The sequence below is a fragment of the Pleurodeles waltl genome, chromosome 8 (genome assembly GCF_031143425.1).
Source record: "Pleurodeles waltl isolate 20211129_DDA chromosome 8, aPleWal1.hap1.20221129, whole genome shotgun sequence".
NCBI classification, from domain to species: Eukaryota; Metazoa; Chordata; class Amphibia; order Caudata; family Salamandridae; genus Pleurodeles; species Pleurodeles waltl.
The window spans coordinates 814,831,974-814,859,758 of record NC_090447.1 but is presented as its reverse complement, the minus strand read 5'-3'; the positions used below and the strand labels follow the sequence as shown (position 1 = coordinate 814,859,758).

The 27,785-nt window shown below is 43.6% G+C and overlaps 1 protein-coding gene across 1 annotated transcript in view; it reads left to right on the top strand.

The window, feature by feature from the left end:
* Nucleotides 1-27,785, top strand: part of TM9SF2 (transmembrane 9 superfamily member 2) — a 313,007-nt gene that overhangs the window by 50,371 nt on the left and 234,851 nt on the right. The window contains exons 3-4 of the mRNA XM_069205078.1: nt 5,633-5,726; nt 11,414-11,541. Coding sequence (XP_069061179.1) covers nt 5,633-5,726; nt 11,414-11,541 — 222 coding nt within the window. The remainder of the gene's footprint in view (nt 1-5,632; nt 5,727-11,413; nt 11,542-27,785) is intronic.

Below are 27,785 nucleotides of genomic sequence, written 5' to 3'. Positions count from 1 at the left end.
ACATTGTAGTTTGTTTTTATTGTTTGCAGAGTGGCGGGTAACTACCATATTCCTTCTCTACCTAATTTTGTACAGCCTGTGTCTAGCTAATGTAAGTGTTTAAAAAAATGCAAGTGCATAATGCATCATAGTTGTGTAGAGGTATTGAACACGTTAGAAATCTTTCTATTGAAGAGTAACTTTGTGCAGGTGACAGTTGATATTTTGTGTACATTATGTTCCACACAAGGTTTTTTTTTTTGGTACTACAGAAAAGGTTTCCAGCAGGGTAGATATTCCACGTTCTACATACTAAGTATTGTAAGCAGCCTTGAGTTATTAGACAGAATTGTCTTAGCATGACAATTTCTACTTAACATAGAAGATTGTGTCAACCAGGTATTGAGCTATGCACATGTGCTTGTTTTGCTTCAGAAGAGAGGCCATATGTAAAGTTTTCACCACATTATGAAGGCTTCAGGTAGTAAAATCTTTAGCGCCTTCAGGCGTTAATTTTTTAAGCAAATAGTGTCCTATTTGGCAAGTGTTGCCTATTGTACAATGTTCTTAGATATTTTTTTTAATACTTTGTAGTGTATTTCACACAAGAGTTCCACTGTCTCCAAACAGTCTAGTACAGGGTAAACTCTCCAAACTGTAAATTCTGTTTACAGTACCAGTACCCTCTTCTCTACTCTAATCAACTTAATTTCTCAATGTAGGCTTGGTGACTTTCAGGGGTCTGATATGGATAAAAGCTGTACGTAGTGGGGCATTTGTTTTGGAACAGACGTTGAGTATTTTTATGAACTTATTTTCTCTGATCAGTTGTATACCGATTGAACATTGTATGTAATGAGGGTTTCCTCTATATCTGTGGATTATTGCTAATGTGAACTACGCTTCCCGTAAAGTGTATGGTATAGGGTCATCGTGGCATGTGACCGATGATTTCTGCACTTGTGATGGCATTAACGATGCCTCATATTCTTCTGAGCTATTTTGTACTTAATTGTAGAGCTTTAATGCTATGCCTGTTTGTAGATCAATGTGTTCAAAAGAAGTGTGGATGATGTCATCAGTGATGTCATGTGAGATGTCCTGAGTGATGTCATAAATGTCATAGAACATGTCCTGTAATATGCTAAGTTTAAGCAATGCTTACTGTGGCGCAAGTTATAGTTAGCTCTGCTAACTAAAACTGGTTAATTTCGGTTTCTTTTTTCTTTTCTTTTTTCAAAACGTTAATGTTCCTGACAAATTCACCTAACTGTAACAGTACTTTAACCTTTGTTTTCTTCAATGAAAAATATATATATATATGCATATACATGCATACATTGAAAAGAAACAAAAGGTTAAAGTACTGTGACAGTTAGGTGAATTTGTCAGTGACATTAACGTTTTGAACCAAAAAAAACTAGTGGAAGTCACCACGAGTTAGTTAGGTCTGCTGTTCCATAGAAAAAGCATTTTTGTGTTGCTAATAATTTTGGCCTAGTTGATGAGTCTGCACCAAACTTTTCAAAAAGGTGTGACTTTTTGTCTAGTTTGTACATTGAAAGTTTCGGGTGATCCAGAAAAAAAGGGGGCTCCTAACACGCAAAATCCTGATGCATTTTCCATAGACTTCTTTAAGACTGGCTACAGCAGAGACTGCTGAGCAGGATTACCTCAGATTTGGCAGGAAGCTAGATCTTGGTCCGCAGATTGTGTTTTTTGTGATTTGGTGTAAATCCATTCAGCAGTTTCTGAGAAACTTAGTGTAAAAAATAAGTGTATATTTTGGCAGATTTCTCCGCGAGTATGCTGCAACACTCGTGCGGGAGTGCAATTTTAAAAAAACGGCAGTGCTCAGTGGTGAGTTGGCAATAGGACTTTCTCTGGGGACCCCATATTCCAGGGACGCTTGTTTTTTTTTAATGAAAGGGGAGGGGACTGTGTGCCCCACCTTCCGAGCCTTGTTAGACGCTGAAATCCTCATCTGCAAGTGCCATTTCTAAAAAATAAACTGGAGGAGGGCCTCTTTAGGCTCTGGGGATCTCATACCCCAAGGCTGTGTACTTTTCTTCGGAGGAGGCCCCACCCCTTCCCTAAGTCTTGTTAGGCCCTGGGGACCCGATCTCCCAAGGTTACTTTCTTAAATAAAGAGGCGTTGCGGGGCAGGGGGGTCTCCCCGGACTTCTTTCGTCCCAGGTACCCCATCCCCCAGGACCTGTCATTCTTTTGAGGGGAGAGGGTGCATGTAGCCCCCTCCCTGATTTCAGCACGGGGGACCTCATCCCCCGGGGGCCAGAATCATTTTTAGGGGGAGAGGGGCATGCAGCTCTCCTTCCCAGGCCATTTCGTCTCCGGGGCCTGGCATCACACCGGGGGTGTCTCCCAGGACTTCTTTTATCCCAGGTACCCCATCTCCCAGGACCCGTCATTCTTTTGAGGGGAGGGGGGTGCATGTAGCCCCCTCCCTGATTTCAGCACCGGGGACCTCATCCCCCGGGGGCCAGAATCATTTTTAGGAGGAGAGGGGCATATGCAATCGCCCCTCCTCCATTTTATGAAATTTAGCCCTGGGTCTTTTGAGGCATGGCGATGGGTGCCATGTGAGCCCCCTCAATTTACTGAGATTTCAGCCTGGGGTGGGCTCCCCGGGGCCTTTTGAGACACGGGGAGAGGGGCTACGCAGCTCCTTTTCAATATAAGCAAATTGCAGCTGGGTGCAGCCTCTGACTGCTTTGAAAGGGGGCCAGTGTGCCCCCTCCCTCGCCCCCTTTTTTTTTTAAATAAAACAGCCCCAGGGTTGGCTACCCAGGACATAAAGCAATTAAAATAGCCCAAAAAAACGTCTTTAGACCTGCTGAGTATGGCACTTTGTTAAATCGATGTGTAACTCCTTCAGCAAGGGACAATGAAAGCCCCCAAAAAACCCAGAGCTTCTGACATTGCTCATATTTAAATTATACTTCCAGAAATAGTGTCAGTTTATATGACATGCGTCACAAGCCGAATTCTCTCTTAGCATTTTAGAAATTATAAGTGAGGATGAAAGGTTTGGACTGCCATCTCCAGGTTGAACTTGGCATCTACATGTGCTACTTTGAAATCTCTGGAATACCACACAACCAACTGATCTAGCTCACCAACAGAATGAACTGCAGAAGCAGTAGACTGTGGGGGAAAGAAGGGGGTGAACAACGCTTCCCTATGTGTTATCGTGAAATGTGTGACCTAACTTGCCCTGGAGCTTTCCTGGCAACAGCTCAAATCAGTTTCCTCGTTCCCTTCTTTACAAAAATTATTCAGCAGCTAGGGGTGCCAGCATCAAAAGCATAGAGTCCACTCATTGATTGGTTTGGATTTTTTTTTAAAGGCATTTCCTAACACTTAAAACATGGCCTGAAGGCTACACCGTTTGGGATTCCACAAGTGGTCCCTTTGTTTCCTGACGTGTTACCGTTTATCACAATACTCAGTTGTTAGCGTGGCTTGCGCTACTTGCTGAACCTTTGTTTCCATTCCTCCCAAAAAAACCCACAGAAGCAGTACAGTTTTGTGACCACCCTACTGCGTAGTCATGAAGTGCTATCTATACTTCATAGTGCTTTAAAGTGCTGTCTGCGAAGTGGAGCTAGTGATAAATAAAATCATTAATAATTTGGAATAAGTTAACATTTTAAAAGGAATGCCCAAGTGACAACATACTCCTCCTGCACCACGGTACATCCCTTTTCACACAACCACCCATCAATGAAGATGTATATGTTGAATAATTGTTGTTCATATAACTCTTCCTTTGATGGTTTTTGCGGCTCTGTAGCACTGCAAAAAAGAAAATAAATCAGTACAGAGGGAGCAGCGAAAGTGGGAGGTGCAAGAAATAGTACCTCAATCAGGGCGGCAGCAGTGGATGGGCACAGATTAAGTTGAATCAATCTGTGCTTGGTCCCTGCTCCAAAGCAAGCATCAGACGTGACTTTTCAGCTGGACTAGCCAATTAGGGACATCACAAAGAAGAGTGACGCTGCAGTGCACAAATGGTAAGCAAAGTGCTTGCTCAAAACCCTTTTTGTGAACAATAGTGTCTCATAAGCGAAGATGCATGTGCTAGCGCATGCCCTCACAGGCTCAGCCCTAAAAATTATGAAAAAGGAAAATTAAACTTATTAACAATGGCACAGTGGGTAATGACAAAATGTGCTTGGTACTCTCTTTTAGGTATACATGTGTGATAAGTGGTCAAAAAGTGTATTCCATATAATTACAGCACGGTCTGTTGAAAATTTGATATACATTGCGGATAGGGTCCCTAACAACAGTCAAGAGTTTCTTCAGTGCCAGCATATCCAGTAAGAGATGTTGAAGTCCTTAATGTATTCTCATCTTTGGAACTCCTCCTCCTGGCTTTATTAAGCCTGCAATATGATGACTTTGATCTGTGGGCCAAACGGAACAGGCTGATGAACCCGTAAAAAAAAAAAAAAAAAAAAAAAGCTGAGATGTACTGTGTCTATGTCAGAAGCCTCTGCTAAGGCCGCAGTATCACTAGGTACTGGCACCAGTTTGTACTGTGAGAGTGTCCGAGTCTTGTGTCCATGTACAGGTACCATAATGTATGCGTGAGCAGTGTGCAGAGAATGCCCTGCTGTATTCTTTGTGTACTCTACAAACTGTGTTGCACTCATTTTGCACTTTTACCATAGCATAAGGTCATAAGGCCATATCTTGTGTACAAGTACCACAGTGTGCTGATACCAATAAATTACAGCATGCAAGGCAAGGCCTGTGTATAGTGTGATGGTGTACAACCTTTGCCATCCTCTATTCTTATTATGTCCTGTGATTTTATACACAGCACTGTTCACAGCACAATGTACCACTGTGCAAACCTTGTAGAGCCCATTTAAAATGTAGACCATTCCAAAACCCAAGAAGTTTACTATAAAACATTTAATTTAGAAATGTTATGGTTCTTTTCGAGGTGAACTACTAACATACATTAATAAAAAAACAATTACAAATTTGTTGACTGAACTACTAGTCTAAGATAATAAAGTTAAGTTCTCAAACCACAATCCTAAACCGTTTTGATTACATTGTTCGGATAAGAGCAGGAGATGCAGTTAGAGAGGGCACTGGAGATGTTTGTTGTCCTCTTGATCCTACTACATTTTGGTAGGATCCTGTCCTCCTTCCCTCCACCCCTTCCCCTCCGCCCCTGTCTGCAGTAAGCCGAAGAGGAGCCACAAAAGGCACCTTTCTCCTGGACCCAGCTGGAAAAAAACACCTACCCCTAGCACCTAGAAAAGAGTGTGACACAGATATGCATCGTTCAGTACTTCGTGCTTTACCAGTACTGTTTGGGAAGTAATGTTTGAGTGGTCTGTATTTTAGGAGTGTTGATGAGCATCACGGTATTTGGATTGTTTCGACCATAAAATAAAATTTAGACTTTCCTCTTTATGTTGCTCTCTACATCAGCAGACATGGCAACTACATATGCTATTGTTTTCTGTGTTTATGCTCAGGGATTTTCTTTTCTCCTTTGCAATTTGAATCTGTCTGTAGTTTGTGCACTTTTATGGAAGAAGAGGGAGGTTGGATTATTAAACATGCAGCTTTTCCAGCTTTTTAACTCTATTTTTATCTGTTTTGATAGATTCGATTTTTGTCATGAGGACAAAGAAAAGCGACCGTCCGAAAATCTGGGTCAAGTATTGTTTGGAGAAAGAATAGAGCCCTCGCCATACAAGGTTTGTTTACACTTATTTGATTACTAAACTGCAACTGTTCATTTAATGTATTGTCTTTAAAAGGCAGAATGCTCACAAGTTAAAAATGTATGTAAAACCAAATTATTATTCGTAATTGTCTCCTATACTCAAAGATCCAGATGGTGGGGAGGTGGTGGGGCAGGACTATTGCAGGTGATCTGGGCATGCAGGGTAGCACAAGAGTATTGTCAGAAGGTGGTGACACACCTGCAATCAGAGGCGGGGAAGAGGGTCAATATGGACATGTGTCCCTTTGTACTGTGCCTTCATTCTGCATCCACAAAGAACTCAAATGAAATAGTGTGTTGGAGGTCTTGGGCTTATTCATGCAATGCAGAGAATCAAGATTGAACTGAATGAGGCCAGTTCATCTCATATGTGCTTATATCTTAGTTTAGCTGAGGAAATCCATCTTTCTATGGTTAGGATGGACAAAAGACCTTGTTGGCCGGCTGAACATTAAATAGCCCTACAGCAAAAATGAATGGAGACTGGGATCTTCCCTCTCCACACTGCCCAGGTCCTTCAGTGCTTAAAGTTTGTTTATTAAGCTATGCATTCTCCACTGAACTCTTTGTATGCTTTCTTGTCAACCGGAACCAAAACTCTGCCACTAGTGAAAACTACATCACAGTCTGGGAATATGAACTTAATGTCCTTCTAGTATCCTATTTGCACTCCCTCCCAGTTTAGTTTGTTTTCTGTCTCCTGATGGAGTTTTCCTGTGCTTCTTTTATGCATTCGTTTAGTATTGTTTGTACTTGCTACTATCTGTGATAAGATTTAAAAAAAAAATAGTTATTACTATAACTTTTCATTGTGCTGAAAAAATCTGTATGCTCAAACATATAAAATACTGTCCAGGCAAATTTTAAACATTAGTAGCTTACTGTTCAAATGACTGTTCCATACTCCACCACACACCCATGTTTCAGCTTCTTAATGGTATGTTGTAGGTTGTGTCGCCAAGAAAATTAAGTTTGAAGTGGCTTGAATGTTCAATTGATTGTGTAGTCATTTGATATTTTCATTAAAAGTGAAAATGAAGGTAAATATGCCATATGTGGCTTTCTAAAGTTCTATGACAATTTGAGCGTTAAACCATTGACAACGTGTTAATACTTTTCTGTTTACATGCACGTTAATATGACCTCTTTGCTATGTCTGTATGGGATAGTCACATCCTGTGCATACTCCCATCATATAGTGTTGGACTCAAATTTATCAATTATTGACTGTTTGCATGACTGCAAAGATGTATACTTACATCACCATAAATCTTACAATGAGAACGTAGGCAGAATCTACCTTAGATGTCTTTGTTTCAGCTGGAATGAATAACCATTTCACATAACCGGAGAACAAAAGAAGAGACTTATTTTCCATTAAAAGAACTAGCACAACACAAATTGACCTTTAAGGGAAACAAAACTCCTCAGAAGGACTTTTATTGCTGCCAGTACTTTTCGGAATTCATGGTGGGTGTGTGGGTTCTTGGTATGACTCTCAGTGCAAATTTAACATCTAAAATAAAGCATTTAATATTTTCTCTTAGAGTAACGCTGGTTTTGCTGGAAAGTTAGTCCTAGAGTCTGCAACCTTTGCCCAACCAGAGTTTATGATGACACTAAATGTTGGTAGGAAGACAGTAGTGCCCTGAAAGCAAGGCACAGAACTCCCGTAGACTGTGTTTAGAAGCTGAAACCCATAGCTACTGAACATTCCTTAATTAATGTGAAAGCAATGTAGCTTTAGGAGGGATTGACACAGACTTTAAATGGAGAAAAGGGGCACCTGCCTCTGCTACCATATCTGCTTATTTCGCTCAATTATACAATGGGGACTTACAGATGTCAAAACACAGTTCCATCATCTGACATAATGTCTCATAGAGGATCCAGCCAGTCCACTGAAACTCCAGTGGTGTCTCTGGAGTTAGTATGGAGACACATTTTTCGATCAGGAAAAAAACATTTGCAGAACTTTGCACATTTATTGAATTGATTAAAGTGAGTCTCCATCTCCACCAATGGACCTCTACACAGAAGTTTCTCATTTTTTTCTGGTGCCTTACTTCAGTATAGAAACTTGCAAAGCAAGAACATGACTCAATTGCAGCTGTACAGACACGTAGAAAAAAACAAGGATGGAAAATCATACCTTACCAAAGTCACCGGTCTTACATACACTGAACAAAAGTGATCTATTAAATTTGGACTGTGGAATTGCTCAGGTGTAACTTGAAGATGGACGTATCATGTCAACATTGACCTCTACTTTATACTGTGGGACGATCCAAGCAACTGAAGACCACGTTTTCATTTTTACTGCATATCTCAAGAAAGTCGTGTTTCGGAAATATTTTCCAATAAAACTCTGAGGTCAAACAAATAGAGATTTGCCTTTGTGCTCAAGGGAAATCACTCTTCTGGACAAGAGTTGATAAAGTGGTCCTCCACCTTCACCCTTAAGAAGCTTCAATAGAGAACCTACGTAGAAGTAAAATGAAAAGGTAAAAACAGAGTTAAGGCCTCAGCACTCCCACACCTGTTGATGGATCATGATTTTATTTAAAGCTGGGTGCCCAGATTTGTAACCTGATGGTGCAACCAATGGTCCCACCAGTGACCTTGACAAGATGTGCCTGCAGTTAATCCTCGGCCTCCTCCTTGCTTGCAAAACCTCAAATGCTTTATCCCCTGTTCCTACAAAACTGTAGGATGTTGGTAATGAGAAAAGACAAGAAGAAAAAAAATAACGAACAGGAAGATCCTCCCTAGTTGGATTTCCCCTCTCCATGTCTCAAAGACTGACCAGCCCAAAGAAAGGGTGAAGAGTGGGCGGTCTGCATTGCATTGAATGAGGGACCAATAGACTCCATTATTTAAGATAATTTTGACCTTTTTCTTATTTGTTACAAAATTGTCCCAAAAGTTGTCACATGCTCTTTTTTTTACTTAGCCACCAATTCTTTGCCTGACTGAGATGCAATGTCAGGCAGACATTCAGCATCACAATTGTGGTCTGGCTTTGCAGAAACTGAATGATTACTAGGTTAATCTAAATAAGACAGAAGAAACCTGCTACATAACATTATCAAAGATGTAGACATTGTTGCTCTTTTTTTCGTGCTACCAAGCCAGTAAGGCTACATCACCTGTTTACCATAGCCACCTGGTGAGCATATCCCATTTAGCCTCTGTGGTGTCACCCTTTGTTACTTCCATGTTAAGGAGTTCCATAATTGGTGTGCATTGGTGAGAAATGCACAATTTGGCTTCCGTTTTTTTTATCTATCTACATAAAATTTAAAAACACTCCCCTTTGGTAACTGACCCTCTTTGTCAGCCAAGAGCTGTCTTTTCAAAGAGTCATTTACATGGCTAATATTAGCTTCTTGGGTACCACTGGCCTATCCCCAGATCAGTCAACCTGATCATTCTACTTTCTTGCATCATCTTATTTTCACCAGCTAGAAAATCTGTGCTGTCCTTGCCGGAGCTGTATCTGTGTTTTTTGTTTTCTCCAGCTTCTCAAATAATGGTCAGAACCTAATTTCTCCCCTGCACACATTGCCCACCAAAAACACAGGAACATTTTAGCCTTCTCCAATCAGTGATGCACTTCACATGCATTATATAACCAGTGCTTGGCACAGATCATTTGACTACTCTAGAAAGACTAAAATCATCTTCGTTCAAGAGTGGGCAATCCTATTTTATGTTCCATTAGTTGCCCAATGTAGCCTCGCCTCAATATTGACCTCCTCAATAAATCTACAGTGACATTCTGTCTGAGCATTTTCCAACCCGTGATTTAATGAGTCCGCAGAATAATCCTTTTAGTAATAAGGTCCTAATCTCTGTTCCATATTGGAGGATTAAGACCATTGTTGCTTGGTGTAGTATTTCAGTTGTTGCTTTTCACTTTATTCATGTTTTTTTTAAATGTTAAATAAAAATAGTTTCTGAACTTTTGATGCCTGGTTTTTAACAAATTTAGTCTTTAAACTATTTTTGGTCGTTCTAAATCGTTTCTTATAGACGTCCTTTTTTAGGTACTTCAGCGTGGGCAAACTATTTTTTTACTTTTGTCTCTCCCGTTCGTGCTGCATGGCGCTCACAACATGAACAGGCACAACAACGGGAACTCAATTGGCGGTATTGGAGCGCTGGTGACATTGTTCACAGTTATCTAATCATTGTCATTTCTTGTGGCTCTCCCCTCAAAACACTTGAAATTGATAAATCCTGTACCTAAAACAGAAGACCTCCAAGCGAAAGCAGCTCCCCTGGCAAAGCGGAAGAGCTGATAACACAATATTCACTGCACTCAAGAAATTCGCCCCATTATGCTGCTTTGCAAGGCATTACTTTTACAATACATTTTTGCTCATAACTCAGTCTGTGGTGGTCCTAGGACAATTGGACCACCTTTAAAACATTGACCAAAATGTGATCTTTCTGTCTACATCATCTCTGAGTCCCCAAACTGTGTAAGGGGGGACTCACAAATAATAACCCCCACCACCATTCATTATCTTTTTAAGCTCTGTCATGGTTGGAACTTTTGTTTTTTAGCTGGGAGAAGTTATTTTTGAACCTTGTTTCTAACGTCTTTCTAATAGGTCTGCTATCCTTGAAAATGTGTAATGCACTATGCCCTCTAGGGGCTAAATACATGGTTGTGCTGCATTACTTAGTCTCATTCTATTTTAATGTGGTTATGCTCTCTAAGGGCTGACTGTGTGATTACATGACCATTTTCCTTCCAGATGCTATTTTTACTGTGGTGTTTTCTAGGGGCTGTTCTGAGCATTTATCAAATGACACCTTTATAGTTTTTTAAGGTGCTTTAAAATATTTTTTTCTGGAAGCTGTATGTAGCATGTGCAGCAGGCTGGTTTTGTATTTTTGCTGTACATAGAAAAGCACACAGTCACTCTCTCCTCCTCCTCTCTCTCTCTCTCTCTCTCTCTCTCTCTCTCTCTCTCTCTTGCGCTCTCCTCCTCTCTCTCGCTCTCGCCTCCTCTCTCTCACTGTCTGCTGGTCACTTTTCTTTTGTTCAAGTCCTGTTGGGTCTCCACATAGTTTCATGCTGATAAGAGCTTTCCTCTAGCATCATACACGTTTAGTTGCTTAAAATATGTGTTATGTAATTGTTAAATAGTTGCGTACCTTCTTGAGACAACGTGAGAGGCATTTACATGATGTAATAGTACTTTCTGACAAAACAAGATACAGAGAAGGAAGGCTGCTTCAGTCCCCATGACCTAATCTGTCTGTCCATCTAATGCATTGTTCTGTTAGCTGCCCTTCCTAAACTTGAAATGGTCCTTGCAAAGAGTTTGCTTTTGCTGTTTACTATATTGTGTACACCAGAGTAATAGGACTGTGCACTCAACATGTAAGAAACTGAGTATTGCTGAAGTGGGGAATTATAGAGTTTTAGGATCTGATGCTTGTTAGTCAGGCAGCAACTTTAATACGGACCCTTGGGTTTCCGTTCATTGAAATACCAACTATTTATATAAAAGAAAATACTGTGTTTAAAGCCAGACATGTTCAAAACGAGTACATATTTGGAGAAATGTAGTTGGAGAATATTTATGTATTCATACTTTGTTTTTCTTTTTTCCTGTGGACACTTGTATATTCAACTTACAGTTCACATTTAGAAAGGATGAGACCTGTAAATCCGTGTGCACAAAAGAATATGATGCATCAAATTCAGACTCCAAGCAAAAGCTAGACTTCTTGAAAAAAAGTATGCTTTTGAACTACCAACATCACTGGTAAGTTATAGAAGAGAGTGCTTCAGTACTTTGTGTTATTTCCTATCATGTTTTTGGTTGAGCACGCTAGTGCTCTGATGTGTTGTAGTCTTATCTGTGGGCTTTTAACCACACTCCATCACTATCACTCTTGCTTGCCTTTCAAAAATCCTTTATCATTGATAAATGCTTTACGTTTGTCCCACCTTGGGGCAGTTCTGTTACCGCCTTGGCCATCGACCCTGTTACATGAATAATTGCACGTTTGCCGATACGTTTGACTGCGAGCGAACTTCTTTTTTTCGTTTGTATCTCTCCTTTGCACTCACTGCAGCCGTGGCGCTTTGAATTGGCTCGCTTATGTCAACTATTTTACTTTTCATTTTCAATTTATGTGGCAAGAAAAGTCCAGTTAGGAGTTTACAAAGCTAATAGCTCTAACTCGAGCAAACGCGAGACCCCTTGCATTGCAAATACTTGTCTTTTATAGTCTGTGCACAGTAAACTGTGTGGACCAGTATAAGCAGTGGTTCTTAAGCATGTGTGTGTGTGCTCCTTAGTCTGATTTTGGGATTGGAAAAACTAAAAGCTTTTGAACTAATAATTATGATGCTTGGCAAAAGGAAGCTATTAAAAGCCTACCCTTAAAGTTACAAGGTCTATTTTTTTCCCTTTGTAGAGGATTATGAAGTTGCAGTCTAAAGGTGCCCAGTATCTCTGTATCCTGAATAGGTCTCTGTCTCATGCAGCACATCAGTACTCCCCCATCCTGGTTTGCTAGATTCACTGCTCTGACATTCCACCTTCCTTCAATTTGAGCTTCACTCTTGAGATGATAAAAGCAGTATTTCAGGGCATTCGATTGCTGGGATAATCAACTCAAGAACATCTGCCGTGTTCACAAAATTCTGTGAGCGTTCTGAGTGAAATCTAAATACTGAATCTGCTGTGATATTTTCTGGCCTCCATGGCTGTTCTCACCCACCATATCTAACAAGCCCATTATTGCATAACTGCATCATTTCATGCCATTGCATCTTTGTAGTACTCCCTTTTATTGGCAGCTGGGCACGCCTCTACTTTTGGTTCAGCTTGTGATTTCCCTTACGGTACCAATTGCATCTACTGCACCCCGACACAGCAATCATCTCAATCAGCTCATCTCAGCAAAGCCCCTTCCCAAACCTGTAAATTCAGCTTCACCCTAAATCACTCAGACACCCTGTAATTATACTACTGTCAATGTGGTTGTTTTGTATTTGGTTTTCTTTAGCCAACTCCTTGGTCTGCTAGTGCTCTTTGTTGATAGTTTATTGACAGTTGTGGTATTTCCCAAGGATAATTTCCTGGCTTTGTTAGTGAGTATAGCGTAGTATAAAATATGAAATTGTTCCCAGGGGTTGTGCCCTGTGCAGTTGTTGATTTTATGCACAGTCAACAAAACTCTTTCAAGCATGATTGTGTCTGCCGGTGACTTGCAGTGGGAGTTAAGGTCTTGCCCTTGTGGGCTGCTGCTGCCTGACATTTTAGGATCATGAAGGACATTGTAATGACAACCACGACGAATAGATAATCCTAGCATCTTAGTGAATGTCTTTTAGCACAGCTTGTGTTGTGTAGTTTCAGCCGAGTTTCTCTGGTTAGCTTTTCACTAACGGACCTAACGTTGGGCCACTGCTGATTCAAGAGACTTGAATCTTCCTTCAGTGCATGACTAAAGAAAGCACTGAATAGCGCTCTTACTTGTATATTGAGAAAATTGTTTGCATAGAGAACAAATCAAGAAGCAATTAATGTTTTCAAGTAATCAAAATATCTCAAATGTCAAGCATTATAAATGTATCAAAGGCCTCGAATTTGAGGCACATTGGCTACATGTAAGCAACATGGGGAAAAAAACTCTTGGCCTTCAAGAAGTATTGATGAGTGGTGATGCAAGTACTGAGATGGGGACTTTGACACTCTTTTCTGTTACACAAACTCTTTTCTAAAACCTCATTAAAGAAGAAAAATGTCAAGAAACAGCTTAGCATAACTTTACTCTCAGAATTTGCCCTGTTGCCACAATGAATTGCTCAAGGTCAGGAACCTATCCATAGCACACTTCAGGTTTGAGAGGATGATCTGTTGGAAAAACACTCGGTTAATTGTGGAAAAAGCATTGGGAAAATCCCATAACGAAAGTATGCAAAGAAAACCTTACCTTTCCTGGGTGGGCAGGGGATCTGTCATCAGAAGAAAGACTGGCATGAACGGTGACACATACAGTTGCTCCACAGCATCTTTGCGTTACATAAAAAATAATGGGGAATATTCATCACCAAGCAAGAAAAAAGAAACAGGGTATCAATTGTTACTGTAATACATGCCAGGATTGACTGCCTTGAAGGAATGGTAAGGTTTTTCTTTTGTGGCATAATATGTCTTGGGTAACTGTTTACTTGATTTTTTTCCCCATCTAATATGGAAAGTAAAATAAGTTTGAGCAGTGCAGACCAATGTATTTTTAAACCATTTTGATTGTACAGTATCTTAAGTTTTAAAAAAATGTTGGATAATAAAATATGCATAATGTTGCCTTGACATATGCATGTTTATAGATGGAGAGATTGGTTCTTCCCTAAATTGTATCAATCAATCAGTTATTTGTATAGCACAACTTCTCACCCCTGGGGTCTTAAGGCTTTGGTGAGGGGGTTGCTGATCAGTCAAAGAACCGTGTCTCGAGGTCCGTCTTGAACTGATTCAGCAAGGGGAACTGCCTAAGGTGGAGTAGCAGCGTGTTCTAGGTCTCTGCGGCAAGGTAGTAGAAAGAGCTACCTCTTGCTGTGTTCTTCCTGATTCTAATGGTGGTGATGAGAGGCAGTTGAGCAGAGCATAGTTGTCTGGAGAGGGCGTAGAAGGATAGGCAGTTGTTGAGATAGGCTGGTCTGATGTTGTGCAGGGCCGTGTGCCTGGAGTTTGAAAAGGATGCGTTTTGTTGATGGGGGAACCAGCGCAGGTTTCCCAGGGTGGAGATGCCTGTGGCAGGGGATGTCTAGGATGAGTCTGGCTGCTGCGTTCAGTATTCTCTGGAATCTTTTTTTGAAGTTTGTTTGTGATGCTGGCATAGAGTGCGTTGCCATAGTTGAGTTTGCTGCTGACAATTGCGTGGGTGACCGTCCTTCCTGTTTAAATGGGAGATCCACTTGCAGATCTTCCGGAGCAGGCGACGTGTGTGAAAGCATGACGATGAGACGATGTTGACTTGGTTGGCCATGGACTGTGAGGAGTCGAGAATGATGCCAAGGTTGCATGCGTCGTCATGGTGGCAGTCCCAAGGGCAGTTGGCCACCAGGAATCTTCCCAGGCGGTGGGCGTGGGGTCCATGATGATGATCTCTGTCTTGTCAGAGTTGAGCTTGAGGCAGTTGTCTTTCATCCAGTCAGCGGCTGCTCTCATTCCATTGTGGAAGTTGCTCTTGGCTGTGGATGGTTTGTTGGTAAGGGGTAGAATTAGCTGTGTATTGTCAGCATAGGAGACGATGTTGAGGCCGAGGTGTCTGACAATCTTGGCGTGCGGGCTGTGTAGATGATAATAAAGGGGGTGGTGCTCAGGGAGGAACCCCTAGGGACTCCACAGCTGGTTTCTGTTGGTTCCGAGATGAATGGTGTGAGTCTGACTCTCTGGGTTTTTCCGGTGAGGAAGGAGCAGATCCACCCCAAGGCCTTGCCGCGAATGTCTGCATCGTGAAGTCTGGTGCATAAGGTGGTGAGCAAGACGGTGTCGAAGGTGGCAGAGAGGTCGGGAGGATGAGGACAGCTGTTTCTCTGTGGTCCAGTAGGGTTCAGATGTCATCTGTGGCTGTGAAGAGAACAGTTTTGGTGCTATAGTTGCTCCTGAATCCAGATTGGAAGGGGTCTAGGTTTGTCTCAAGGAACTCTGTGAGCTGCGCATTGATAGCCAATTACCTTGGCTGGGAAGGGGAGCAATGAGATTGGTCTGTGGTTGTTCATATCCCTTCGGTCACTGGAGGGTTTCTTCAGTAGAGGGTTGATCTCTGCATGTTTCCAGCCATCCAGAAAGGTAGCAATCTCAATGGAGCAGTTGATTGTCCGGCATAGTTCAGGGGCGATGGTGGTGCTGGCTCGTTTAAAGATGTGGTGGGGGCATGGGTCTGAGGATGCCCCTGAGTGGATAGAGCTCATGAGATTTCGGGTGTTTTCTGTGGTGATGAGGGTCAATTGGCTTAGGGTCAGCTAGGGGGGGTGGGGTGGGGTTCGTGGAGGTTCTGGTAGGTGGGTGTAGGAAGTTGGCTTGATGTGTGGTGAGCACCTGTGGTGTTATCACCTTATACCAGGTCTGGGTATCCCCTATTAGTGAGGTGTAGGCAGTGTCTAGGAAACCAAGGCTCTCTAGAGGTAGCTGTGGATGAGACATGCAAAGCTTATGCAATACCACTACTGTCACACAGCGCTTACACACACATGAAAGAACCACACAGTGTCAGAAAAATAAAGGTACTTTATTATAGTAAAGCAAATACTAAAATACTGTACAGGCAATACTCAACTTGGAGGTGAGTAAACACTATTATATACACATTAGAAGTCAGTTATTAGCATAGAAAGCAATAGTAAAAACAATGGCAAATAGTGAAGGCCCTAGATGGAGGCCATATACTATGTAAGTGGAGTGTGAAAGCCCATCCCCCACCCAAGGAAGTGGAATCAGTAGAGGGGAGCTGGGGGAACTAGGAACCCCAAACGGTAAGTACCAGGGTGATCACCACCCAACCCACCCCCTCGACCAGGAGAAAAAAGGTAAGTACCTGCTTTTCCTCCAAACCCACAGGAGAACTTTGGAAAACGACTGTGTAAGACCCAGGCAAGACTGGAAGAACACAAAGGTGGATCCTGACAAATGCCCTGCAAAAGAAGGGGGACCAACTCCAGTTCGAGTGGGAGTGTCTGCCTGTGGCAGGAGCCACTAGCCACCCTTCTGTGGATGCAGGACCAGGTCGACAGTGGATAAAGAAAGTCAGTAGTGCAGCACAGGAGCAGAACAAGAGTCCCACAAGTGATGACCCATGCCAGCGGTCGTGATGCAGTCACTCAGTGGTGTTGGAAAACCACCAACAAGCCTTTGCAAATGCAAAAGTCGGAGAAGAAAGTTTTGCAAGGCTGAAGAGAACCAGCAAGGCCCAAGGGACACGACCCAAGCAGGGAAGTTTGCATTGACCCTCAGCAGCTGGGAGAGTCACAAGAAAAGGAGGCAGCCCCCACAGGCACAGGAGTCGCAGTGAGGCCCACTCAGCACATCTGAAGAGGAGTCCTATGTCGCTGGAGTAACAGGCAGGAGACACTTTTGTAGGGAACAGTGCTCGAGGCTGGGGATACAAGAAGCCTGAAGATCCCTTGGAGGAAGGACAAGCAAGCCTTGGTAGCTGCAAGAGTCGCGGTGCACAGGGGTACTGTCCTACAAGCAGAGGCTAGGGCTTACCGTCTCACAAGTTGGACAGCTGGTAGAGAGGACCTAGGGCCATTCCAGACAACCACTTGTAATGCAGGATCCAAGCAGTGCCAGAGGAGAGGGGATCCACGCAGCCAGTTGTCTTTGCCGTTGGTGCCTGCGGATGCAGGGGAGTGACTCCTTCACTCCAAGGGAGATTCCTGAAATATGGTGAATAAGAAGCGAATGCAGTGGTAGTCGGTCCAGTGGTGTACGGAGGTGTGTGAAAGGGAGATGTTTCCTGCTCACAAGACTGGTTTGAGGGTGTGTCCTGCTGAGTGTGTGGGGAGGGTTGCCCGGTTGTTTGAGTTCGAGGGTGGCGAGGTTCTCCAAGAGGTTTAGGTGTTCGGGTCATTGCGGTTGTGGAGGTGAAAGTGAATGTTGCTGAGGTGGATGTACTTTGTTGAGGTGAGGGCGTGGGAAGCAGTGAGGTTGGCAATGGCTTCGCTGAATGAGGGACAGGGTCTAGGAAGTCTGTAGATGAAGGTGCCGCGGATGGTGGTGTTTGGGTCGATCTGGATTTGGAAGTGTAGGTGTTCGGCGGCAGGGTCCTGGGCATCAATGCTGGATGTGAGGTGGAGCATGGGGCGATGGAGTCAAGTGAATCCCATACTTCTACCGCATGTTTGACATGGGAGCAGGTATTAAGTAGTATGCATCTGAGGTGTCTGGGTGGGCTTGATGTGGGGTGGTTTGGTGTGCTGAGGCAGGTGAAGGTGCCGTTGAGGCAGGAGAACGGGCCTTGAGTACACACTTGCAGATATGCATTGTTTATTTAATAAAGATACCACTGGTGGAGAACTGGCGTTACAGAGTATTTGTTTTTTCTCACATTTCACTCAGGAACCCTAACATTGTAGCTCTTTCTGTTATTCTTACTATTGACTCAGTAGTTTTCAGTTTCTTTGTTCTTGATGCATTAATCCAAGGTAAATGGGCATCTTTTGTGTCAAAGTGCTGGCAGGAGTTTTCTTACCTTATTAAAAGTTTCTTTAATACAGACTTCTTTTTGCAGCATTCAATCTGCTAACCTGCTCATGTAGAGAGTCTTTTTTATTTTCTTTTAAATAAATAACCCATTGCCTGCTCTGTGACTGTGGATGAGGGGATTTCTCCCCTTCCATTAAGAGGTATTCTGGAATAGGCATTGCCTGTGTGTCTGTTGTTTGTTAAATGAATTATGGTGTTAGCTCTGTGATTGTGGGTGTTTGCCATTTCCTTAGAAATAACATAGGTGGTTGGAGCTGTGTTGTGCATTGCAGTGTTGAGAGAGGTGTATACTTTTTTTCATTGTAAGAAATGAAAGAGATAATGTCAACAGGAACTGTCTTTTTTGAAGTGAAGGTTTTTGACTCCTCAACCCTAGATTTAAAGTTTTATTGGATGTACTTGTATTGAGCCGTTTGCTCTGTGTGTGTGTGTGTGTGTGTGTGTGTGCTCTATTAGTTTGTATTACTGTGTGTACTCGTATTGAGTTCTTAGTTCGCTAGCTCTGTGATGGCTCCAGAGCTCTTGACCAAGTGAAGTGCTACTTGGATGTTGAGGTAATATTTTGTGGAGTAGTGTCTTGTGATGTTAGAGTTTCATATTTCCATGTGATAATCTGCCACTGCCATGGGCAACAATGGGAATTTGTAGCTGGAGGTTATTTTTGTGGAGTCAACCTGTATTAGGTTTAGGCCCGGTCAGTTTCCATTATGTATTTTCCGGTGTGGTGTTTCTTGGTTTGGTTTGTTGAGTGACTTGTGATTTTATTTGACATGCTGTGGAACTGGGGGGTGTGGGTAGCATCATTGAAGATATCATGTATTGTCATGTGGTGTGATGGATTGGTTGAATTGTGCCATAGTTGAATATTATTTGATGTACTTTTGTTTTAGGTGTATTGCTTTGGGATTGCATGATGTGTGGTGTGGTATAATGGACTTTCTTTGGGTTGTGTTTCCATGTGGCTTGCGGCACCTGTTTTTTTTTTTATTTATTTTTTTTAGAAATTTGCTTTCAAATTATGGTAGGGGAAGCTGTGTGGTAAAGGAGTTGTACTGTAAGTCCTGTGTTATTTCCTTTGCATATATGTTGAACCACTAGCATGTGTTTGTTCTTTTGTTATTGAGCACTGGGCAGCTGTTGAGAGCAAGTAAGTTTGGCTCACTTCTGGCTCCCTCTGATGCACCTTCAGGTCCTAGGGGATCCACAGAGGTCCCCAGTTGGGGGTCCTGCTGGTGGATTCGCCTTCAGTGTCATCTCTGCCTCTTGAACCCATTTCAACTCCGTCCTGGCATTTGTGCTGTCATTGGTTCTCTTACCTTTTACTACACCTTTTCTCCTCACATCCATGCCAGTGCAGCTGATGCTGGAGGAGGATCTGCTATTTATAGCGGTTTCTGACTCCAAGCCAGCCATGTCTTGTCCTTGACGAAAGCCACTCTCTGATCCCAGTGGAGCGTAGCTTGTAGCCAATCCCTTTTATTCTGTTATATTGCCTTTACAACGCTGCAGAGCTCCCATACTTTAAATTTGATCTTTGGCTCTGATTCTGACAATGATTATGATGAGAGGGGTCTCAAGAGACAATTGGTGCTGAATTAAAGGATGCCAGTGGTCTGGACAGCTCCCCAGAAACTGGATCAGTCTGTCCCCCTGGTCCTGCCACAGAGGAGAGTGCATTGTTTGTTATGGTGTACGACGGGCTGCAGAGGTCCTTGACCTACAGCTCTCTACAGTGGAGGTAAATCAAACATTCTGGCATGTTCCTCTGCCTAGCCAAGCATCTAATCCACGTGTCAGCATTTAATGAGGCTTTGACAAATACCCTCTTGGGCACATGGACAAAGCCATGCTCTGGGCCCCTAGTTAACACACAGGCAGCTCGCCACCACTGACCAGCACCAGGCAATCCGGACTTCTTGGCCCAGCATCCTACGGAAGAAAGTCTGGTGGACCAGGTATTCACCAGCAGAGTAAACCTGAACACCTTACAACAACTTCTGATCATGAGTAAGCGCATGGAGACCTTTGTCAAGTGCGTGTTATTGTTTGCTTACCTTGCTTTATGTTCAGTCAGTGCCAGCTGCCTTCAGAGCTGCTACAGTCATGTCTTATTGGATACCGTATGCAAAATCCTGCCTGCAGTTCATAATGACTTATGGGGGTCTTTAGCCCAGAGGACAGCTGGGATACTGCAAAATTAGTTATTCAGTCTGGCCTCAACACAACTGATTGCTTGATCCGGGTGATGAGCATGAGTATGGTGCTTTGGCTCAGTGCCTGGGTGAGCTCTTCAGGCTTCTCCAGGCATATTTGATGGACATGCACTACATGCCGTTTGACGGCTTGCCTCTTTGGTGAGAAAGCGGACTATGCCCTGGAACGCTTTAAAGAAAAGTCATGCCACATGCCATGTCATGGTGCTGTTCTGCCTCAACCAGGGAGTTTCTTCAACAGTTTTGTCCCTTTCATGAGTACATTAGAAGTTTCCAGTATCGCCAACACCAGACCCTGCTGGCAGCACTACGACCTTCTCAACCATTTCATGGCAAAGTCCACAGCTCCGAAAAAGCTACATTCAGAACATCCGGCGCAATGTGTTTTTCAGTCCTTAAACTATCCAGCGACCACAACCGCAGGCCATCGCTTCAGATGCATGGGTCCTCCAACTTGTAAAACAGGGCTACACCAGCCCATTTCTTTCTCCCCTGCCCCCATCTTCCACCCCCGACAGCGCAGCTGATGGAGGAGCACATGTCTTTTTTTTGCAGCAGGAATTGCAAGCTCCTTTGGTCACAGGGCCATAGAAAAGTTTCTGACCTTGGAAGTAGGAAATTGGCGTTAATCTTGCTACTTCCTTGCGTAAAAGGCTAAAGAGACCTTTGTCCTGTTTTAGATCGCCATCCTCTCAATGGCTTCCTGTTGAAAGACAAATTTAGGATTTTCACGCATGCTCAGGTTTTGTCTGTCCTGGATTCTAAGGACTGGATGGTGGCGTTGGACCTGCAGGACACGTATTTCCAGATTCCTGTCCTGTGGGCCCACAGGCGATGTCTGCTTTTCACAGTCGGCTAAGAGCATTTTCAGTTTGCAGTGATCCCCTTTGGCCTTACCACTGTCCCTCGGTGTTGACCCAAGTGATGACTGGGTCAGAGTGCCCCTTTGGAGGTTGGGTGTACCAGTCTTCCTGTACTTCAGCATCTGGCTGTTGAAGGTGAGCCCGCCCCTGACAGTTGTAAATAACGTCAAGACGACGGCAAAAATTCTGACATCATTGGGATTCACAGTCGACATGCTGAAGTCACAACTGACTTCCACGCAAGCACTCCCATTCATCAGTGCCCTCCTGGATATGGTGTAGTGCACACCACAAGCCCCCCTACCCCCTCCCCCCTCACTGGGACTATTTGCCTCCTGCGTCCTGCTGGTCAGCCACACCTGACTGTACATGAAGGCTCTGCAATGGGACCTGAAGTCCCAGTGGGTAGCACCAGTGGAACCCATCCACGTTTCAGAGGAGACTACAAAAGATCTGTAGTGGGGGCTGCAGGACTGCGATTGGGCCGGAGGCAGGCTTCTCTCCTTACCCCACCTGGAGCAGATGGGGGTGATTGATGCATTACCGCTCTGCTAGGAATGTGGCTGGGAGAAATGGTGATCAGAAGACTGGTGTCAGGGGGAAAAATACATTCACCTCCACTTTGTTGGAGTTGCAAGTGATCTGCTTGATGTTGAAGGCCTTACTAACATCCAGCAAGGGGAGGTTAGTATAAGTTCTCACAGACTACACTACTGCCATGTGAAACTTCAACAAGCAGGGTGGAGTTTTATCTTGGGTCCTGTGGCAGGAGGGTCTGCCACTCTGAAAGTGGCTGACTTGCCAGGATGTTTCTCTAGTTGTGAAGCTGGTGGGATCTCTAAATGCCGGGTGGACAAATTCAGTAGCTAAATCTAGCAGATCATAAATTGCATCTACACCCGGAGGTGGCTCAGGGTGCTTTCTAGTAATATGTACAACCCTGGTTCAATATTTGCGGCCCCATTGACTCTTAATTTCAGCGTTTTTGCCTGCTGGAGCTCCTGCGAAGGCTCTCTTGGATACATCCTCCACCTAGAGAGGAGCTCAGGACTGCTGTATGCTTTTCTGCTTCTACCTCTCTTGGCTCGATCTGAAGATCATGAAGACTGACCGGGCCCAAGTCATCCTAGTGACTCCAGATTGGGCCAGGATGGTGTGGTGTCCAGAATGTTTGTTTGTGAGCTTCTGTCCTCTAAAGAGGCTGCCGCTTTGGGGTGGGGAAGGGGATCTACTGTTGTATCAACGGGACACGGTCCTACACCCAGGTCTCAACATAATGCACAGAGATTAGCCAGCAGCAGCTAATCTCCTACGAACTTCCTCCCAAAGTCATTGATGATGTTTGGGCAGCCGCTCAACTGTCTACAAAATCGGTGTACACCTGGCACTGAGACAAATATGTGGCTTAGTGGGGAACCTGTCAGATTAACCTGCTACAATAAAAGCTGTTTGAAGTGGGTTTGTTTTGTCGGTGGCCCAGCAAGGGCTTGTATTAGACACTATTAAAAGCCATTTGTCGTTTTTTTCAGAATTTTTGAGGTTGCTAGACCAGCCCTTTGTTTAACTCACCTACTGTGATAAGATTTCATAAGGGTTTACGACATGTTTCTGCAGAACTCCTTTGTGATGACACAGTGGGACTTAAATTTGGTTCTCACTTTTTTAATGTGCCCCCTTTCTGAGCCGCTGCACAGTTGTCCACTACCACTTTTGATATTGAAAATTGTCTTTCTGGTCACAACAACATCAGCTTGCTGAATGAGTGAGCTGCAGGCAATTTAGGTTCACCTGCATTACACAACATTCTTTTCAGACAAGCTGGTATTGAGAACGTGAGCTGCATTTTACTTTAAAGTAGTAATACCTTTCATTGTTGAGCAGGCTGTCACCCTTCCACCTTTGCCCCGTCTTATCCCTTGAAAGAGGGTAACAGACACCATTATTTGGACTCCAAGTGAGCCCTCAGTTTCTGCATTGATAATACTAAGAACATTTGGGTGGATGATCAACTCTTTATGGTTTCTCACTAGCAAAGGAGTGCAGAAAAGATGCACATCTGATTTTCTTCTGAATAAAAATCTGCTGTGTGCTATCTATGAAGTAGCCACCCTAAAGATTAAGGATTTAATCACTGAAGCCAAGACTGCTATTATTGCAGTGCACAGTGACTGCCCTGGATATCTGTCAGGCTGCTATGTGGGCGTCAGTTTCTCCTCTCCTCTCTTCTCTTTATTTTTTATTTTTTATTTTGTTTTGTGGCAGGCTTCGACCATTTGGTCCTGTGTCCCTCATTGTGTGATGTCAGACACGTCCTGAAATTCCTTCTATGTAGACACCATTTTCGGACTAAGTTTTCCGTCGCTTGGTCTGGAAGCAAAAGAGACAACAAAGGAGATGATAAAAAAAGACCTGTCACGATCGACGGCAAGGCCAGAAGAGCAAAACCAAGAGACACTGAAATAGTGAGAGGATCAACACGCACTATAACCTCATGGGTTGAGAATAAAAAGGGGTATGGAGCACACTCCTTTTAGATTTTGCTCCCAGTGCCACCATAGGCAAGCACAAAAAGGCAGCCACAGGGTCTACCTTCCTCTGTCTTCCATAGGACCATCATTCAGTGGGGTGCTCAGCGTGTGCTTAATTTTAACCCAAGACCATCCGTGTAACAATGTAGCAGAGGTGGGGACACTTTCGACATGACCTCATCCCAAGTAAGAGAAAAATCTTTAAGAAATCTGGAGGTGTTAAGCGAGTAAGAAGAAACACCAGAGGACACAGAGATGGACCAAGCAGAAGATACAGACTTCAAAGAGGTAGTCGAGGTACGGATGAAGAAGACAACTAAAGGGGTGTTCAAGGACAGTGAAATAAATGCAAATACTGCAAGGGCACTCTGCAGGTGAGCCAAACATTTGAGTCGTGAGATGCTAAATTGGTATAGACCTCAAAAAATTCAGTGGCGGAAGCCATACTGATCCAAGAATAGGGATATTGCTGGAGGCAAACTCTCTGAATCAGGTTTGACCTTGAAAGATGCTCGAGAGCGTGGGAGGGAAAATACATCATGCACAAGAAGAGTGTTCGACAACTCTGGAAAAAAGGTAATGATCCCTCTAAAACCTCACCAAGACAATCAATTAGAGCAGGAGATTGCAGAACTAGAACCACTTCTTACCCCTAACCACAGGAGGAGGCCATGGAGGAGCTTTTCCTTTTTGAGGAAGAACAGTTCCTCAAACAAGACCCATCTCAATTAGGAGAGTCAATGGAAAAGTCGCAGGACAGTTACGCCGACTTGCCAGAGGAAGGGGTAGACGCTTGCCCATCTAGACATTGCCCTTACATTACAACACATGCAATGCAGTTGTAAAGAGAGTGGCAAACACATATGAATCCAACTGGAAGAGACACACACTGAATTATGTTTTCTCCTAGAAATATTGCTACCTGACCAGAAGAGAAATCCTTTCCTCCCAGCGTCCTGTGTTTCCATCTGTAGGGAAAAGGACCTGACAGTCCGAGCTGACTTTACCTATTGGAGCAGGACCTACACTGATTTGAATAAGGCGTGTCTCGGTCGAGAATGGCAGATTAGGTCAGGAGCTTGGTAGGTTTGTCAAGGGAGATAGGGCAAGTTCGGCTGCAGTGTTCTGTATGGTTTGTAGTCTAAGGAGGTAAGCTGTGATCCCTGCGTACAGAGTGTTGCAGTAGCCCAGTCGGCTGGAGATAAGGACGTGGATGATGGTGCGTCAGTAGCATTGGGGTAGCCATTTCAGTCTCTTAGGAAGCAAGCAGGAGAAAAAGATGGTGCGGACCTGAGTCTTTATGGTTAGCTTGTCCAGAATGATGCCCATTTTCCTTGCATGGTCAGTTGGGGTAGGAGCAAGTCCAAGTTGTGAGGGCCACCAGGATGCATCCCAGGGGGAACCTCGGTTTCTAAAAAATAATTACCTCTGTCTTGTCCATGATGATGTTCCGGCAGTAGCCCTTCATCCAGTTGGCGATGTCTTTCATGCAGGTGTGCAAGTTGGTTTGGTTTTGGTGTTGGTGGGGTCTGCGCTGAGGGAGAGGATGTGTTATCTATTGTTGCATGGGATATGATGTTGAGTCCATGGATTTTGGCGATGCTGGCCAGAGGTGCTATATAAGTGTTTGAGGGTAGGGCTGAGTGAGTATCCTTTGGGTACTTCACAGATGATTTCCTTGGGTTCAGTGGTGATGCAGAGGGGGGAGCAAACCTTTTGCGTTCTTCTGCAGGCCTAAAAAATTCTACTCGCCGACCTTTCTGGCGAGTTGACAAAGAACAGGTGTCCTGTTCAGTCAAAGTGAAAGAGGCCTTTAAATCTTCCTCTTGTCACATTTGCTCTGTTCAGAGACAGAGGGCAAAAGTCAGTTTGTCTTACAATTAATTTTCCTTCTGACTGCAGAGTTCCAGGATTTTGTCAGTTTTTCCTTATCAACATTTATATAGCTATGTCAACTGTAAAAACATTTCAAAATATATTTCAGTAGCTGTGAAAGCCCATTTTTTGTACTTCTGTGTGCTGAAAAAAAATATTTTAATAGGATGCAAACAAATCAGAACACTTTACTTGGTGCTGTAGAAAGAATTAATGTTTTCTGAAACGCAATTTTTACAGATTTGTTAATACATTCTATAATTTTATCAGTAAAGCTTGGCATTAGTGAGAAGGTTTCTGGGCATTTCATAGAAGTTTTCTCTCTGTAAATGACAGTGTGCGACCACACCATGCTTTAGTAATGTATTTATTAAAAATGACTAATTAAACATAAACCTAGAAATACTCCTGCCCTGGTAGCAATGCTATTAGTAAACTAAGAGGCAAGTAATGGGTCATGTGTCCCCCTATATGTGGGCTATATTCTTTTTACTCATGGAGCAAATGTTTAGTCCATTTAATCAAAGAAAATATTTTTTTTGTACAGAAGAAATGCTGAGCTCACATATTTGAACTAAACACTTGTATGTAAGAGTTAAGAATAAGGTGACTCTTTAAAGTGAAATATTTGCCTAGGTTCACACAATTGAGATCCGTTTACTGGTCAAGCACATTCCAGTTATGGCCGAATAGATTATTCAAGTTCTAGTAAGGAAAGAGGAGATCTATCTGAGGGCAGGCCATTGGGTGCCTATGTTGTTCAGCCTTGTGATGAATGTGTGGTGAGGGACCGTATCGAAGACTGCAGAGAGGTGTAGGAGGAACAGAGCCGCAGTCTCTCCTTGGTCTAGTAGGGTTTGGATGTCACCGGTAGGTGCGATGAAAGCTATCTCAGCACTATGGTTGCTGCTGAACCCTCCTGAGTTGGTTGGTTCCTTCCAGATATAAGGAAACTGTTGGTTGATGGCTTTTCTAATACTTTAGATGGGAATTAGAGCATGGAGATTGGACTGTAGTTGATGAGTTTGCTAGGGTCTGCTGATGGTTTCTTTAGTAGGGCGTTGACCTCCGTGTATACAGTCCTGGGGGAAGTTGGCCCTGGCATTTGAGGTGTTGAACAAGGTGGTGAGTACGTGGCTGATTCTAGCTTCGCCTAGGTTGAAAATGTAGTGGGGTCATAGGTCAGATGGGGCCCCTGAGCGGACCAAGTTCATGATGAAGGCGGTGTCCTTTGCGGTGAGCTGGCTCCATTGGGATAGTCAAATGTCTGTAGCGGGGTTGTTGTGTTGCTTGAAGAAGTCGGTGGCCTTGGCTGGGGTTTGAAGTTTCTGTAGATGTTGGTCTTGTTATGGAAGACGTTTGCAAGATTGATGCAGAGCTCCTGTGAGGTGGTAATGTTTGTTGCAGTTGAGGTGTTGGAGAATTCTTTCACTGTTGAATAGTTCTTTGCTGTTAGTTCAGATAATAGAAGAAATAGGCCTTAGTCTCATGCCTCAAATCAAGCTCCAGTGTTCGGTAGAAGTTGAGCGTAGTCTTGAAGGCGGTCTTGTCAGTCGTGTCCTTTCTGGTGCGCCATCTCTTTCCCACTTAATCTATCTACTGGTGTTCAAGAGATGAATCTAAACACAATTCAAGGTGACACTGCTGTGGGAAGGCATCCTTCTCATATGAAAAAGAGACTAATGGAAAACATAGACCTTGAGGACACACACCTATGCATGCCAGTGAACAGATTGTACAGACCATTTCTCAGATTTGTTATGAACAAGGTGCACTATCAATTCACGGTATCACCCTTTGGAATAAAGTCAGCACCAAGAGTGTTCACAAAATGTCTAACTGTGGTGGCAGCACACCTCGGAAGAAAGGGAATGCATGTACACCCCACCTGAACTGTTAGCTGGAAAAGGCAAAAACATTCAGCCAATGCAAAGACCACACAGACACAGTCATACAGACACTACACATCCTAAGGTTCTCCATCTCCTCGGCCTGCTGTCCGTTTTATGAGGTTGCACACCGCCAGGCTTATCGTGACAGTCACCCCGCCATGAAAAGCCTGGCGGTCACGCACACAGCTACAGGAATCTTCATTCCTGTTACATATATATATATATATACACCCCATCCACACACTCACAGGCACCCCACCACCTCTGGACGCATGCATTCACATACATGCACTCAGACACCCCCACTCACCTTCATCAACACAGACACACCCACTCACTTGCATACTTCCATACAGACACCCCCATACACTTGCAGACACGCACACATTCAGCACCCCCTCCGCAAACACATGC